The sequence below is a fragment of the Empidonax traillii genome, unplaced genomic scaffold, assembly GCF_003031625.1.
Source record: "Empidonax traillii isolate 1590-97213 ecotype Southwest subspecies unplaced genomic scaffold, ASM303162v1 scaffold169:size887049, whole genome shotgun sequence".
In the NCBI taxonomy this organism is placed as follows: domain Eukaryota; kingdom Metazoa; phylum Chordata; class Aves; order Passeriformes; family Tyrannidae; genus Empidonax; species Empidonax traillii.
In genome coordinates, this window is record NW_020955362.1 from 629,303 (window position 1) to 647,860 (window position 18,558).

The window sequence follows — 18,558 nt, forward strand, 5'->3', positions numbered from 1 at the left end:
GAACTTGGCTCTTGTGTCTCAAGTAAATAAGGTATAATGTTTAATTTTGTGGCAAAAACAATTTTCTTCCCACTCATCTGCAGAGAAATAGTGGAAGAAATAAGCAGCTCTTAACAAAAAGAGAATAGATGCCAACACTACTGTTAATTTCTGTTAGCTAGATAATAAATTTCTAATTTTTTCAAGGATGAGATCACAATGGGAGCCCCTGTACGTAACAAAGTACATGTACAGTAGATTTTGTTGATGTTAGAACATTCAGTAAGTGTATTGAGAAGAGAAAGGAGATCTGCCTTGGGATGTGTTCAGGCATCACTGAATAACCGGGAGAAATGATCAGAGCTACTATACAAAATATTAAAGTTCCAGCAGATATAATTGAATACATGAAATTTGGTAATCCCTGATAATTTATAATGTTTCAATGCCTCACATGAGAACTGTTTTATATAATCTTTTAATTAACATTCTTGTTGGCCTTTGTGAAAAAATTTAAATGGCCTAAAGAGATGAGCATGAGCATTATAAAAAGGGAAAAAAACGAAATCCAGGATATTTCAGCTGATGCTGAAATACAGAAAGCCTAGTTCAAACAATGACTTATTAAGTACTGAAAACTGATAACTTTTTTAATACCTTTGAAAACTTAAGTACTTTACAGGGTTTGAAGCATCAGAAGTGTATTTCAGACAGGCAGAAATAGGCTTATGAATCTAAAGGCTACTTTCAGAGCCAGTGAAAGAAGACTGGGGTCTTGCATTTGACAACACAGAATTTGTGTTGGATAAATGCATCTACATATAGGATGCTCAATACCACTGTGAAGATCCCTGTTAACTGAAACTCTCTGACAATTTATGTTAAGGTAACAGTCTTATGAATGGGATTTGCCCAGCAAATCCCCTAGTCTTTTCTAATTTTTGTATGAGAAAAAAAGGTCCTAGTTTTTGTTTGGAGAGGATCAAAAAAAGGCATAGCAAGGCTTCTCTTTGAACAATATCCATATCTTTCATTAGAAATTACATTACTCCTTCTTCTTTATTCCTAAAGTTTTTAGAGATGATTGAAATTGCTAAAATATTTGCTCTAACTTTGCTATATAAGTTATGATACAGATTTGCATTTCAGTAAGATCGGATGTGTTGATTGGTAACTACATAATACTCAGAATTTTTTTTTCTTCTAAAATAAAGAAATATAACTTTTCTGGCATTTTGCTCATATACTATTATGAGAGAGAGACCAAATACACCCAGATATAACTCTTTACCAAGAGAAAAGCTGATAACAATTTTGATACAACTGGATTAAACCACCCAATGAGGAGAAACTTCCCAAATCCCACCCCCCAGACCAAGTCGAGTTGTAGCCTGAGGTGTCGGATGTTCATGCCTTCAGCACCTGGCCTTGGTGGCCTCTCTGCACATTGTTAGCAAAGCACACTGCTGATTGAGCCATGAGCACCAATAGTTCAGTCTCTTACAGCACCTGGGCAGTAACTGCAGGTGGCTGAATATTTGAGTCCTTAATCACCAGCAGTTCAGTCTCTTTAAAGTGAAAAAAGGCAGATTTGGAAAAAAGAGAAAAGAAAAGGTGAATACCAGAATTTTTGAAATGGTAATTTTAAGATTTCCTTCTTCCTTCACAATAAAATATGATATATAGATTGTGTATCTTTGAGCTTTAAGGCCCAGAAAGGATTGCTTTGTTTCTAGAGAGAGAATATTAGTCAAGGAGCCAAGGTTCACGACAATTTGGCTGCCAGATTGTTCCATTTCTAATGACTTCTGTTCTTCCTTATCAGGCTAGCATAGCCAGAACCTCTCATTTATTATTTACTGAGCAGAGTTTGGATTGCATCAAAGAGAGCTTCCACTCATCAAGCTGTTTCCTGATATTAATTTAGCTCTTCCTTCCTACATCTGTAGCTAAAGCAAGTTTCCATAGTGCTTAAAGTAAAGCTGGAAATAAGTCAAAAACTCTGAGACTTGGTGATAAATTTTAATTTAATTTTATTTATTTAAATACAAAATTTATTGAACACAGAAGGGCAATGCAAGGGATGCTCAGAGATTTCTGGTAATAAATGTGTCCCAAAGGACTGAGTTAGAAGAACAATTTTAAGGTGGACAGCTTGGGAAAAGTGGCTTTGGGAAGGGACAGAGTTTTGCCTACTGGTATTCAAGGCTGAGCAGGTTTAAGAGCTGATGTGACTGAAGGGACATTTCTCTCAGTTTAGTCCAAGTAGTCTGTTTTGACTGGATTCATGTACTGACTGATGCTTCTAAGTCCCTTTTGCCCGTATAATAAAAGACTGTGAACAAGTGGACTGACATAATGGATACTCCAGGTTCTCAAAGATTGAAATATAACCAGCTAGAAGCTAGCTCTCCAACCTTTCTGAAGTTCACAGCTTTCTGGGAGACAATTTTGCAACAGTCTTAGGATGATCTAAGATGATCCTATCAGTAAATACAAGTGACTTTTCATATGACAAAAAGCCCAGTTACGGTAGACTTTGTGGGTGTCCTGTGTACACATGTTGGCAGCAGACTATTGACTCCTATTTTCGAGTTTTCAGCTACATTAGGCAGACAATGAGCATTATGCTATTAGAGATAAAAGGCATTTTAGGGGGAGCTTAATGAGTTACTCTTGTAACTGTGACTAGGGTAATATTTATTATCTGTGATTAAACCTGTGATTTTTTTTTTAATGCTTAGATTTTTCTATTTTTAAGATGAATGAAAACTCTCTTTCAACTAGCTACATTAATTTCTAACTTTAAATTAATGTTAAAGTAATAGCGTTTTTTAAAGAAACGTACAGTCTGGTGTTACACAGATGTTGAAAAATATTCTTTCCTTGCAATTTTTTCTCAGCTTTTGTCTGGTACAAATAAATCTAATTTCTTACATCAGTGCAAGTAATAAAACAAAAATTTACCAGTATGTGTTGCACGCTATTTCTCAGTCAATATATCTGTGAAAAACTAGACAAACAGTGTCCACTGCTGGCAAATCACATAATTGCACTGCAGATTAGAGAGCCATGCTGTTGAAAGGGTTCAATGAATTAAGTCCTAAGTGTCAGATATTTTGTAACTTAGTAACTTTGTAAGCTTGTGTTGTAAAATCAGATCACTGTATTCATACTATTACCATTAATAATAAATGTTTTGGTGTTTGAACTAATAGCCAGGAATATCACCACAGTAACATGAGAAGGTATTCAATTTCTTATAAGGATTTAAAAATAATTGTAGCATTCATGTCATGAATATCTGTTATGTTTAAAAAAAAAAAAGGAATCAAAGCCTATGAACTTTGTCATGATGTTCTAAAGCATAAAAGTAACAAGATAGAGAAGAAGTTCTCAAATTCTTTTTTTTTTCTTCTTTAGGTCAAAAGTCTGTTCCTTTAGTAATATAAACTATATTAGCATGTCAGATACTTCTGAAAATCTAGATTAACTAAAAGGAAGCTAGGCATACTTGTTTGCATAGATTTATATCTGCCATCAACTTACTCCATTTGATAAAAACAGTAGACAATGCACTGAATTTTCTGTTTGATTGGAAGGGGTAACACAGTATGTGACTTTTTTTCAGAGAAAATTAGTGGCATCTGAACCCCAAAGGAAGGAATGTGTCTGTGTGAATACATCTCAAAGGAGATCAAGGCTTGCCCTATTGATGAATGTGGCATTAACCAGAATATCCACATTTTCTTTGTTCAGAGACTTACTTTCTCCATTAGCAGTACTCAGAGAAATACTGTATTACCTCCCCTTTAGAACAAGAAAAGAATAAAATATCTTAAAAGTAGTATAAAAGGGATTGCAAAACAAAAGTAATTTAAAAATAAATGGTAGAGGAATTGTAAACAAAGAGAGATTACTATCAAAAAGCTCTTTTGCAAATAACTTACAGTGTCAATTTTAGGTCACATAGCAGAAAATAAGATTATTTTTTCTAAATTATTTGTCAGGGAGTGTCTTTCATTCTTTCTTCCAAGAAACAAAGAGATATTGTGGATGTGTTTGTATGTGTGGGCATGCACATATGTGCATGCAAGTGCATGGGCAGACATGCTCCAGTTCTTCTTGCCACTGATAAAAATCACTTTTTGTATTTAAGGGGTTATTGGTTGTAATTTGAGGTGAATCATTCTTCTGTTTCTCAAGATAGTTGTTTATGTATGTCTCTGCACATACTGTCTTGTCTATTCAGCATTTTATTGTAATGGGCATAATGTGCTTTTCCTTCTGGCTCTCTGAGATGGTAAAAATCTGACACCTCCTTAGTTCTTAAGGTTCAGAAATATTGCACAGTTTTTTTCTCATATTGCCATGTGTTCTCATATCTGTTCTAAGGAAATCAAGAAACGCACTAGTAAAGATGTTCTAGGAGTAGGAAATCCTCATTGGAGAGTATTCTCAAACAGGTATAACAGTTTGCACGCTCTGCCAGCTGTGTGACTTCAGAGGAAATTCACTGTAGAGACCAAATTCCTCAGCAACAGTGTTCCTTTTATTTCTGTAGAACAAAATTAAGCAGACTAACCTTACAGGGACTTTCAGTTACTTGAGAGAATAATAGCGAAGTCTGTTGCATGTTTCAGAAGTCAGGCAAAACAGACAAGTCCTGCTGTGGCTAGATGAGTAAACACAACAGATGTTGGCTTAAGCTGTGCATATTAATGAAGAAGCTCTCCACGCTGTTTTTAGGCCTCTAAATCTTAAACTGCTCTCTGCAGCTGTGTGGACTAAAGATGGGGGGTGGTGTTTATGTTTGCTTTTCTTTAATGAAAGTCCTTGCTCTGCCTTGTGTCACCAGAGCGTTGTCTGAAGCAGGTCTGCCATTAGCTTCAGCTGGAACAAAATTAATGGCAATGTGTTTCTGTTGTAGTTATTAAGGATCTCTCTTTAAGGGCACTATTTAATTTTCAAAGGTAAAATAATATATATGTTACTGCAGAAACTACAATTTTAAATTACTTTTATAGATTTTTCTCTGAAAGTGATCTTGATTCCCCCACACACACACACCGTTGTTTTAACTGTTGTTTAAAAGAGACTTGTTGGAATTAAATTTGGGGCCTTTGGTCTCCAGCTATTCTGGAGACTCTTATATGATCTGTGTGCTGTTCAGATTCTCCTGTCAACCCAGACGATTTCTTTTGTTCTCAAAAGAAGTGGTATCAGAAGTAGAGGACAAATAGAGTGAAAGAGTCATGAGGAAGAGTCATGAAAGATGTCACAGGAGCTGTGCTAAAAGTTAGCAGCTGTAATCATACATATAATCTTGCTGAAAGATCAATTATAAAAAAAAAAAGTTAAGAATCTCCATCACTTCTTTTTTTCCCCTGTCAAAGAATGAAAAGTTAGCCAATGGAATAAAAAATGGAATTCTAAAGTAATTAAAGCAGGTATTTTACTTGACACAGCACTATTCATGAGACTCATTGCTACATAGGTGCAATTTAGCATTGGGAAGGGAATGGGGAAAGAGAAGTCAAGAAAGGAAAGCAAAACCAAGCAATCTGAGAACTATGTAATGTCTAAAGAGTAAGCTAATATCTCGTGTGAACATACTCAGTCGTTTGAGTTACAGATGTATCCCAAGTAATATGTGAAAGAACCAATGCGGAACAAATATTGCGCTAGCTAAGCCATCAGCTCTGAGCTGCTGTAGGCAGCACCCTAGCTGTTATGCATATTAGTGGTTATGTTTTGACAGTTCTCTTTATAACCAGTCATCTAATGTAGGACTTCCTTGAATGGTGCTTTAATTTATTTTTGTATATGCACTAATTATGTTCTAACTGTTCTTCTTATGACTTGGATACATAAGGTCAAGTGAGGTCACAGCCTGCAAAGAGGCTGGCTAAATTATCAAAAGTCCTCTGAACAACATATTGAAAGATTACTTTTGTCTTACTTAAAGGGATTCACCTGACCTATTTAAACAAGTGACTCCACAGGAACTCCTATGTATTCAGTAGATTTTAATAGGTATGACTTTGATTCCTTGAGTGCATTCTAAATGTTGAGACTGAAAGCTGAGTGCTTTTGATACAGAGCAGTGCGAAAGCACAGAAATCAATATTCTCCATATTTTGTGAAGTATATTATCATGTTTAATAAACTTTGTTCTTAATGCTCTCTAAATTCTAATCAATGAGCATCAAGTATTCAGGGCGTTAAAGATTTTAAATTTCAGTGCTTCACAGTGCATTGTCTTTTGAGAAGTTAACAATACCTTTTAAGGAGAATTATACCCAGATTAATATACAAGAATATGTAAAACTGACCTAATTTAAAGCTCAGTGCACAAGCATACTAGTCTTATTATAAGCATGGCATACACATAAACTATCTGAAAAGGGATTTCTTATCTATGTTTTAATATTTTCACACACGTATGGTCATGAGAAATATGAGCTTTTATGTTGATATGTTTTTCTAACTTAAGTTTTTTTAAACACTTACCAACCTACAGAGTAGATTATATGTTTCATCTTCTTCAAGTCATTGTTGTTTCTCTTGCTCGATCTTTGTCCCCCAATAAAACTAAAACAAGAATTGAAAGTTACTATTACTTACCAATACCCACCCCACCACATACGAACGCATTGTGTGCCTTGGGAAAATATCGGTTTGCAATTATGTGAATAATCCTATTTGTAGGATTTTCCTATGATATCATTCTGTGGGAGTGCAGGTGTTTTAGTATGTACATTGAATTTAGACATTTTGATTATGGTACAACAAAGCTACCAGCAACCTTCAAGAAATTTTTTAATTAGAACCAACAAATGTTCAGAATTCCAATTTTATTTAGAAATAGCAGCCTGGTAATCAGTCTGCTGTCTTTTCAAAAGCACCACAAGCTTGATTAAATCATCACAACTTAGAAAGAAGTATTTTTTCCACTCCTGAAAGGCCACTTCTTTGAATGTTATCACATTTCCCAGTGGTCTAGATGTACCTTTATGCATGTCTTGCAATTGTAGGCCTAAATTGGCACCTTTACCCCCAGTTTGAATGGAAGTATAAGGAGTAAGGTACTAATCTTTTTTGCAAATATAGCACACAACATCTTCCAAAGAAAAAAAAAAACCCACAATATTTTCAGAGACATGAAACAATCTTCAACTCCGTAGGGTCTGGAAGAACATCTAGATTCACAATACTTTACTAAAGATTTCTGGAATACAGGATAAGTTGACTTTAACTCATCAAATTCTAAAGTATTTAACTGGAAAAACAAGCTGTGTGGGCCTACTGTTGGCAAGGAATTGCTATAAAAACTTCACTAGAGCTCATGAAACTTACACATTTAGTAGCAATGTAATAATCTGACATTTTACACTCCTATAAAATATATGAATGTAAGAACTTTGGTGTTTATTTGATTTATTTTGGTTTGGATTTGATATAAAGAATGGTTTCAGGATATCTGGGAGGAGAAAATTAGGACGAAGTGTGCATAGGTGGGAAAATACTGGTAGAAAAGTATTTTTGTTTATATTTAAATGGTTTATTAAAGGAAGAACTCTGTAGAACTTTCATATCTACATTGACTAGAAGTTACTCTGCAGCTTGTAACTTTATCCAACTTAATGCAAAACATACAAGTGGGGAAAAAAAAAGGAAATAAAAAAGAAATAGAACAGCCTATAATGCATAAGGATGACATTTTAAGTTCTGTAAATTTTGGAGTCAATGGGTCTAGGTTAGAATAGACTAAAAAGATTTAAATTCCATTTTTTCTATAAGGAAGTCCTTATAAAAGCATTTTATGTATCACTAGTACATGCATATCCACAAATATTAATGTTGTAAATTTTAATATTGAATATTAATGCCTGAAAATACATGTTGTAATTTACATGTTAAATTAGCTGAAATGGTATATGGTTTGTTCCCAAAAATTCAACAAAGAATAAATTTAAGGAATGATAATGTTTCTTATTATGCAGGTATTATATACCCTAGTATATAATAATGCAAGTATTTTATACATACTTTAAATATGTTGAATTTGTTACTCTAAAATTCATTCAAGCAATCAATTTTATAGATTCTAAAATGTTTTTGCTTCAGAAAACTCCTGAAATCCATAATAAATTACCACTTAGAAATGAACAGATGGGCGAATAGAAAGTATTGAAAATCTCCGCTCACTCACTTCGGCTTTTAATCATTTGTTTTCATATCCAGAGTATTGTTAATCAGAAATAGGACCATGTTTTAATGTAAAAAATGTCATAAGTAAGGTATTTTCATTTGTCCTAAATACATAAACTTATACAGTTATTAGTCTTTAAGGTAGCCGATATTTTCATACTTCTACAATCCATCCGTTAGCAAAACCTTCACTTTGACTAGAACTGCACACATTTTATCACAGGTTAAGACACCAGATGGCTCTCTTGAGTTTTCTTTGCAGAGCCTCAAGCTGTAAACAACTGCTCCGCATTTCTGAGATGTGAGTACGAAGCTATTGTTTTTGATCTCTAGAGTAAGAAACACATTTGCTCTTTGTCTATAGGCATACCGCCCGTTTTCACCTTCTTTGTTTCTTTTCTTTGCCATCACCCTAAGCATCATGTCGTTGAGAAATGTCAGTGTGTTTTGGCAAAGGCCCAATATTTGAAGGAAACTAAGGAAAAGGAAAAATAGTAGATGGTATATAGCATAGCATCCTTGGATAATATAAAGAGGTCCCTCCAGCAAAAAGGGAACGTGGAACCTATATCTTTTTGGAGAGAGATTCTCATGATAGTATTAGGTCTGTATGTATATATTCTACTCCTAAGTTCCTGTGAATATGAAAGATAGTGGGTGGTTAGCCTTTATTTCGCTCTACTCCCTCTCATTCATTCTTTTGTTTGAAGCCAGCAGCCAAGTCGAGCTGACTTTGGGCCATGTCTTGTCAGCTCCGCCGCGGTGGCACGGGATGTCCAACGCCACCCGCTGCTCGCCTCTGCTCCGCTGTCCGTGGTGCTGAAGACAGGAAGGGACCGGGGAGGGAATGGGGACGGGGACGAGACCAGGGCCGGGGCTGGGGGAGGCCCACTGGGGCGGCACTTGGAGGACAGCTTCCCTCTGGAGGGTAGCTTAAGGAAGGTAGCACCGTGTCTTGTCCACTTCTGAGAAGGAAGAAAAAGGAAAGCAGCATATAAAAATACTACAGTGAATTTTAAATTTAAAACATAACCACCTCTCTGTATAATGGCATTAGTTAAGGCAATTGTAACCGTTGTAAGGAAATTGCTGCTCTGTAAAAATTACCAGATAGAAAATCCAATGAGTCTTAGCTGAATCTCTTTAGAGACACTTTTAAATAGAATTAAAATGTATTATCGTGATCCGATTGTGCATGTTCTGTTCCTAGTTGGTCTAGTATTAATACAAAATCCCTGTATACTGGAGTTCCCACCATACACTTTTGCCCTCTGTATAAAAATAGCGCTTTGTAGATTAAAGGATTTAGGGAAAAAATGGTCAATATCAGAGATGCTGAAGCCTTTGCTGAAACAAGAATATACTCTTACATACTAGGTACTGTATTGCAAATCAATTAATTATTCTGGATGATATTACACCTCTAAGCCTGTTAAACAAACCAACAACAAAAAACCCCACCACAAACCCATCTAATAAGAAATTAGAGTATTCTGTAAACAGTATAAAAATAGATATTTATTACACAATAATTCCCTGTGCAAGCATCTGTCCTTCTTTATAGGATAACTGCATTTTTTTTTTTCCTGTGTAGCCGCTTGCTTTTCTTCTTTCCGCTGGCTAGTCACAACTTCAGGAAGTTTAACAATTAGGTTTGCAGAAAGTAAATCCGAAAATTTTTGACCCTTATTTGAAAAGGGAGAAGAGTAAAGAGAAAAAGATGAAGGGAAACAAGTGAGATATCATATTTTACATGGTAGTTACTATTTGCAGTGTCTTGTGATCTCCTCGGGGCAGATACTCCTTAGACTTCTGTGTCTAGTGAACTTGTCTGGTTCTTCTTCAAGTGCTCCAAAACAGGCTATAATTTTACGTGGTGCTGGTCATTAGTAAATCTACCTGCCGCGGCTTTTTGTGGGTGCCCTATGTTATTCCTTCGGTATTTGGGCTGACGGTCCCCTCCGCCTAGTAGATGTGCTTCTTCCTCATGGCTCTCAAACCTTCCCATGCGGCAGAAACTCTTCTCCTGCCAGACTACACCCCCAGCCCCGTCCGTTCCCGGACTGTGGGGCGCTCCTGCCCCGCTGCGGGCCGGCTGTGCGGCACGGGGGCTGCCGTGGGGCGGGGTGCCCTTGGCAGAACGCTGTGCCACCTCACCCGCCTGCCCTGCCCCCATGGCTTCCCCGGCCTGGGGACGGTGACAGGTGCCGGTGTCACCGCTGGGGGCGGCAGGGGCGGCCGGCAGGGAGCCGGTGCTGGGGAGCTGGCGAGAGGGTGCGTGCCAGGGTGCCTCGGTGGGCCGGGGCGGGCGGAGGAGAAACGCGCAGCGCCCTCCGCCCCACCCCGGGGAGGGAGCCCCCTACGAAGGCATCCGGAAACCTAACGGGGCGCAGAGGCAGCTGGAGGCGGGTGCACCGGGAACCCCCCCGGTTCCCACGAGAAAATCGCATCAGCAACACCCCGTCCCTCCGACTTTCTCCCCCTTCTTCTGTCTTTCCCTCATTCCTTCTCCACCCCCTGCACCCTCGCCGCCCCTCGCCTTGGGGAGGGCAAAAAAAGCTCCAGCGGTGCGTGCCTCTGTGTGTGTGTGTGTGTGTGTGTGTGTGTGTGTGTGTGTGCGTGTGCGTGTGTAGGGGAGGCTGGAGCGGGGTGGGACCGAGGAGCCGTGATTACAGCTCTCCCCGGAGAAGAAGATTGCTCTCTCCAGATGCTTATTTCTGAAGCACTTGGCAATCATCAGGCGGGAGCCGGGAAGAGGCGGCGGTAGCCGCCCCGACCGCGGCGATGGCAGCGGCGGGCGAGCGGGCGGCGGCGGCGCGGGGCTGAGGGGCAGCCCCAGGAGGCAGCGCTGCCAGCCGGACTCGACCCGACCCGACCCAATCCGACCCGACCGGGCGCAGCTCTGCCCCGAGCCCCGCTCGCTCCGCGCCGCCAGCCCGCCCGCCCGCAGACACCTGCCCGAGTAGGCAGTAGGTGCCCCAGCGCCGGGACACGGCGGGGGTGACGGCGGGGCACCCATGCGGTGACCCCCGGCAGCGGCAGCTCCCGCCGGCCGCAGAGTGGAGGTGCCGCTCCGCAGCCGCGCCTCGGGCCGGAGGAGGCTCCCGCTCGCCCGCCCCCGCCGCCGGGGATGGGTCCCCGCCGGGGCTGAGCGCCCCGCCGCCTCCCGCCTCTCTGCCCGGCGTGGGCGATCCGGCGAGCAGCCATGGCAGCGGCCATCGCCAGCGGCTTGATCCGCCAGAAGCGGCAGGCGAGGGAGCAGCACTGGGACCGGCCCTCGGCCAGCAGGAGGCGGAACAGCCCCAGCAAGAACCGCGGGCTCTGCAACGGCAACCTGGTGGACATCTTCTCCAAGGTCCGCATCTTCGGGCTCAAGAAGCGGCGGTTGCGGCGCCAAGGTGCGTCCTTGTGGCCGGGCCCGCCCGCGGGCTCCCGGGGTGGGGGGACGGGAGGGGACAACCTGTGGCGAGAAACTTCCCGGGTCGGGCGCCGCCCTCGGTCCTGCCGCCGGCCTCCCGGCTCCCCGAGGAGCCGCGGCCGGCGAGCCCAGCCCGCCCTGGTGCTCCGGCGTTGGTTACGACAGGTGTGCTCCGTATGGGCTGGAAGCCCTTCGGGGGAGGCGGCCGGCGCGGCGAGAGCCCTGCCCGCCCCTCCGCGTGTCCCCGTCTCTCCCGTGTTTATTTTTGAAGGACAAAGAGCTCACAGCGGGGAAAGCTCTTTGGGTTTCAGTGTCTGGGGGCCGTCGTTCACCAGCCCTTCCTTGAGCAATCTGCTTGGCTTTGGCGGGGGCAGCCTGGCCGTAGTGCAGAGGTCTCGATTAGCACTGCCCGGTAACTTCCCAGTCAGCACACTGAGAGGTGTGGGAGAGCTTCTCAACATCGGCAGTGGGTGCCCAGGTGCAGGTCCACCTGCCTGTTGCCCGTCCCCAGCCAGGGCCTCGCCATGCAGACCAACAGGTTCTGCAGGCGGTTCTTCAGGGTAGGTGACCAGTCGTCAATGGAGACAACTGAAACTGATACCGTGGTGGTTGCATTCTATCCAGTACGTTGTGTTAGAACCCTAGAAATAAAGGACTCAAATGATATTGCAATGACTTACCTATTTTTTTTGCAATTCAGTGATATTCAGCAGCATTCAGAAATGGTGATGACTTACTTTGTACTTGTCCTCAGGAAACAAGTAGTTTTAGAACAAAAGGATTATATTGTGAAGAGTGAAAATCTTAAGTATTACTTGAAATGTAGCTAATACCTACCCATCAGTGATAAAGTACAAACCACCCTTTGTTACATTAGAGAATGCCACCATGTGTTGTGGTTTGGTATATATACTACAACTCCTCTTTAGGTTTGGTCAGAAGATAATTTTATGAAGCATAATCAGGGAACTGTCCTGATTGATGCTTCCTGCCTCTTTTTCATGCCTCATACTTGAAAAATCATAAATCAACAAAATCCAGGCAATTTTATTTTTACATGGCTTTGTTACAGTAAAATTATTTATTGTAACTTGCATTAATTGCAAGTCTTGACATTTTTAGATAGTACAGTGATATAGGGAAGATGAGCAGGAACATGACAGTGGCAAAATCTATAGTGGCTTTTTTTAAGCAGTCTCTGTGTGTGCTTAAGCAGATTAGAGTATTTGCTTTATGATGGTGGACTTTTATAAGTGATACTTATTCGTGAAAATGAGTTTATGAGGTTTTGCTAACTGAGCAATTGTGCTTTACCACCTGTGCAGTCTTATTTGGGGGAAAACTCTGTGTTTGACTATATTACCATTTGAGAAGATGACTGTCTCACAGCACTGAGATGCCAAACATTTTCCTGGATAAGAAGGGGCTTTAGAGAGACTTTTGAATTCATCCTTTTTCATTTAGTAATTTTTCATAAGGTACTTGGTGACATTCTTGAACAAGAGAACTGGATTAGAATATAACTCTGCTGTTAACCTGTACCATGGATACAGAAGACTTCAGTAAGAATAATCAGAACAAGGGCTATTCAGTAAAGTTTGCAGTATCAGACCCTCGAGTTTATTTTCTCTAAGAACTCTTCATGTTGAGACATGACAATATTTATCCATTAATTTACATTAAGGTCTCAATTAGTGCTCATCCATAGGAATTCCTGATGAAAAAATACTATCATACTTTTAACTATGTATGTTCTTGATGTACAAAGTGATACATGGAGTACCTGTGGATTCAAAGTTACACGCTGTTTAAGAAGGAAACTGAAGAAATAATCAAGCTGAAGTCATTACTTAAACATTTTTTGCATAATAACTAAGAATGAAAAATCATTTGGGAAAAAAAAACAAATAAGCCACATTTTATAGGGCTGATTGCTTTAAAATATATTATAAAAGTTACAAAATTAGTGTTTATGAGTGTCTTTTTTATAAACATTTATCAGAATGTCTTTTAGATAACATTTAATTACGTTTATCTAATAAACGAACATTTATCAGAGTGTCTTTTCAGTTTTCCTAAACTGAGTTAAATGGCCTGTGAATTCTTCACTGAAATCATACTGTAAAACCCATTAAAATAAATCTTTGCCAAGCAAAATAGGATGAATTTCAAAACATCTGTTGTCAGAAAGGTGCTATGGGATCTTGACAAACATACCTCCTGTAAATGATATAGAGTGTCACAAGAGCATTGTGAAAAATGAGCTAATCGAGATGTTACAAACCATCTGTAGCATTCTCATGCAATTCAATGGAAGAGTAGAAGTATATGTAAAATGTTTGTTATGCAGAGCAGTAAAAGCTAGACTGATTTTCATGGAATAAAGAAGAGTTTTGCTTTGTGCTTACATATGAAAAGTAACTGTTTCCCCATCTTTGAAACAGACAGAGAAAACTAGTGATGCTGCTTTTTCAATCAAAAATACACATTTACTGTTGTACATATATGTGTATGTGAATTAGGTAAATAGATGTGCATAATATATGCACACATACCAACATGTTAGCAAACTTTAAAAAATATTCTTTATTTTTAAACTCTTCTTTAAAAATGCCTGTTAGTACTGTTTTAGTTCAGAGGGATTTATTCGAGAACAAATGAAGTTATTATGAATACATAAAATGATACGGTCATGTGTATGCCCTGAAGAATTTTTTTTTCTGTCGTTGTGACAAATTTTCTGTTCATGGTCCTTTGTTTAGGGGCATACTAAAATATCAACAGAAATGTGCTCTGGGAGACTAACATTTTGGAAGAGTAGCATTAAGATACATCCAGGAGCTCATTCAGGGTAAAGAGTAATGTTTCTATTTACTTATATATTCGCTCTAATGATAGATGCCATGGTAGTTTTAAACAGCATTACTAAAATGTTGATTAATGAATTAAACTAGCAAAGTGTTTTCTGTGAGAGACTTGCCTGATAATCTACTGAGTGGAAGAAACCATTTTCATTTACTGGACAGCTTTGATTCATATTGTTTAGTGTTATGATATTTTAAATTTATCTCATTTTTATTTTATTCTACCTTCATCTGATGAAGAAATCACTGTCATTAATTTCTGGATAGCCATGAAGCCAAGATCTTGCCTGATTTGATGCCAGACATCAATCAACTATGATTCATCCTCTCCTGGATTAGAGGTTGTTTAGTTATAATGGTTTAATTTATGCTAATATAATCGCAAATAGGAGAATTGACAGACAAGATTTTGTCTTCATGTGAAATAGCCTTACCTAACCTGGGGAAACGCCACTTCTTCACCTCATACACCTATAGAGAGCAGAGATTAAAACGTATGCTTCTCTCTAGAGCAAATTCAAACTTCTTAGCCTGTATTTTCATCTACATATCTAGCTGCTTTGCTAATCTGAAAAATCTTCATTTGGTTAATTAGGTCCCTTGAGAATATTCTACTGGAAAATACTCAAAATTTAAATGTATTAATGTGTGATGTTTACTGTTTCTGTGTGCTAATACCACATTAAGCCTTCTAAATTTATACATGGAGTGTATGAATTTTGGAATGACTTGGCCTCTGATTTTGTACATTAATATTTATGAGAAAGAGAGACCTAGGGAACATGTTCAGAAAATGCACTGATTAGATTTTACTGCATCTACAAAGGTAATTTAATTCTCCAAAGAAAGCATTTTTGGAAAATTCCTCAGTAATGTTTTTCAGCAGATGTGGGAGTGGCCCATAATCTCAGATGTAAGATAATTCCCACTATGCATAGTGCCCTAAGTAGTTTCGAGTTCTCCTACTTATGAAGTGTAACTGAAATGGGGATCTGTGCACATGAGTGTACATGACTTGTTTCCCAAAGCTTAAGAAACCACATCAAATCCCCACTAGTTAGCTCCAACATTGGATTATCTGGCTTCCTCAAAGTTTCAGCAGACCAAAACCTGTAGCTGTGCTTTCCTATGTGACTGTCCTCAGAATTAATCCTTTTTGGCAGTTCTCCAAAACCCACTGCTCCTGCATTGTCTAGGTGCAAGACTGCGTGTTTCTCAGGGTGTTGAACTCATATTGCTTGTTTTTGCTTCTTTTCTGCAAATGAAGTTGATTAACCCACAATCCTTTTGGAACTATAAACACAGTCTTAACTGTCTATATAAGAAATTATTAATTTTTTCCTTCACTACTGTTAACCTGCTCAAAGGACTTCTAGATCATCACAAACTAGAACTGTAAATGTAAAATATTCTAAGTGTATTTAAAGAATATTTTTGAAAACATGATTTGCAAGACTCAGTGTCAAGCTCTATTTCCCATACATTCAGTATTTCACATAAAACCTGTGCTTGCTAAGTGAAGCTTTTAAAAGAAATGGTAACATAATTTTAGGGACTATTGATTTTTAAAAATATTTCAAACAGGGGTGATACAATAGTTGGTGTTTAATATACAGGTAGTGCTGTACCAGTGTTATTTCAGAATATCTCCTATTTTAATGTAAAGCGAGTAGAAAACCTTAACTATTGTATATCTTAAAATATTCTGTTAAAAGTAGAAACCAGATTACATCTGAGAGCAGTAAGTATTTTAACCTATGTTTTCTAAATATTCTAAGTTAGTTGCAAGTTAAGATTTGGTTTAAATTTCTCAAAGACTTCACAGCTATTTTTGTTAATTTCTTGCTTGTTTGTCTAAAGTGCTGTGTTGTTTGGGCTTTTTTTTTGGTCAATTCTTTCTTCCTGATAAGCATTGTTTAACATTTATTTACCTCAAGTAGTTTGTATATCTAGAGGATATGTGAAATTGGAGAACCCTAAATTTCACTTTTCCTATACACCGACATTGCTTTTCAATATCTTCACTTAGTAATTGGAGATGTAGCTCTTTATTAGAAAATGAACTCCTCTATCTTGAGTGATCTCTAAAGTTCAGTCAAGTTCTGTCTGCATATAGCCTTTTTTCTTGTAAGGTTATCCATTACAATAATATCCACTATTGTACTACTAAATGTGTTGTAGAACTAAATTATCTGATTAATAGAGGTATTAAGGGATGTTGCAGTACAGATGATTTCTGATTCATGGTGATGTAGTGACAGGTGAGGTTTCTTTACTGTATTTAAAGGCAGAATTCTGTCTTTTAACAATATATAATTTATTAGTGAATGTAAATTTTTTGACGTTTCAGGCTCTAATTTGAAATAAATTAAAATCAGAGCTTAAAACTAATTTTGAATGGTTTTCAAGTCAGTAGTTTATAAACAGAAATAATTAATTTTAATATAAAGCTAACACTCAAAACATTTATTACAGAAAAAATTTCTGTTAAAGTTTTTTGATTTAGACTCTAAGCATAAATTTGAAGATACACAGTTGTGGGTCCCCATTTTTTGTAATGAGTAAACAGAGGTCTCTCTTATTTAGTAACAGCTAAACTCCTTTCTACCTTAGGTAAATATTAGAGTTAGTTATAGACAGGAAGACATACTCCAGTGGCAGGTACTCTTACTGTGCCATCAGCTTTTTCTGAAACCCTTGGATACAGGTGCATTTTTGTTTTCAAGAGTTATTATTATTAACTCAGATCTCATGCTCTGCCATACACTGAGTAGTGTGAAAATAGAAAGAATATATGATACTACATTCCATGGTAGAAAAGGATTAGGAAATTAATAAAGCTCTAAATTTCTTTTATTATGAATTAAAATCAGCAACCTGCTGCCGTTCCGTTGTAGATGATAAAATTTCTGTACAGTAGAGGTTTAGTTTTTTCATCTCAATATAAAAATATAATAGCATGCTGAGATCAAGTGTAGATATTGTAATTTATTTTCCTGTGGGACTGAAAATGAGGGAACATATGCTTTCCTGGTGCCAAGGACAAGACTAGCTGCTTTTGATGCCAGAATTTAGCAGTATATATTGGTATCAAGTTAGAGTTTGGCAGGAGTAGAGTCCAGGACTTTCAAGTTCTGATCCTACGTTATAAACTATAGGTGATTTCAGCAATAGATGACATTACTTAAATTCATACTTTTAGAAATAAAACAAAAGAAAATAGAGAATTTTTGTATTTCAAAAGAAAGGCAGTGTAAGATTGGAAGAAGTAAATGGTAAAAGCTCTACATAAAATTTAAATAGATGGACTATGCTGAAAAAAATACAGAAACTTTGTTCCCTCAAGGTTTTCAGTATCTCAGGTTGTAATGGTTGCCGTTTTCTGAAATAGTGAATAGAAGCTAATAAATGTGATATTGGTTTTTCAGTAAGATTTTCATAATTGAGAAAGATGACTGAAATAGGAATATGAAGAATATTCTTTTTCTAGGATATAAGGTATAATCCCTAGGATGTAACTAAATAAACAATTTAATTACATCTGTGGCCTTGATTCTAATCCTTTGTCCACGTGTAGAACTTTTGAAAGGCATCAGAGTTCCTGTGCTATAAAACTGCTGTAAATTGAACCAAGATTGGGCAGCTCATTGGCAGGATTCAGCATAAATAAATGATGGAACTCAGCATTTGTTCAAAATATTAACTCAAACATTTTGTTCCATGTAAGAACAATTCAGCTTTATGAAACACAAGCACCCAGCCTGTTCTCTCTTGAAGTTAATTTTAAAAACTTTAAAAATAAAAAGTCCTTCATAATTAACTATCATTTCCATTGCAAAGCCTGCCCTTTCTGCTTTATTTTGCAAAGTCCAAGATGTATCCAAGGCACAAAGTGTAGCTGTTGGTGCTTCTCCTTTAGTACTGTGAAGCCTGGCTCCAGGAAGCATCTAGTTTTGGTTGCTAGGCTATTTCTAGTTGTTTTTTTTTTAAAAAAACCAAAAAGACAAAAACCAAAAAACAAACAGAAATGAAGAAAGAAAAGGAAGGATGGGAGGAAAGAAAAGGAAGATAGAAAAGGAAAGG

The 18,558-nt window shown here is 38.3% G+C and overlaps 1 protein-coding gene across 5 annotated transcripts in view; it reads left to right on the forward strand.

Moving 5' to 3' along the window:
- FGF14 (fibroblast growth factor 14) overlaps positions 1 to 18,558 on the forward strand; it is a 396,337-nt gene that overhangs the window by 251,876 nt on the left and 125,903 nt on the right. Inside the window, exon 1 of one of the 5 annotated variants that reach the window (XM_027885652.1) lies at positions 10,753 to 11,591. The exons of 3 other annotated variants lie outside the window; for them this stretch is intronic. In XM_027885652.1, the coding sequence (XP_027741453.1) occupies positions 11,399 to 11,591 (193 nt within the window). In that variant the 5' untranslated portion in view covers positions 10,753 to 11,398. Of the gene's footprint in view, positions 1 to 10,752; positions 11,592 to 18,558 lie in introns of those variants that run through there. One more of the 5 variants, XM_027885650.1, reaches the window with a different exon arrangement.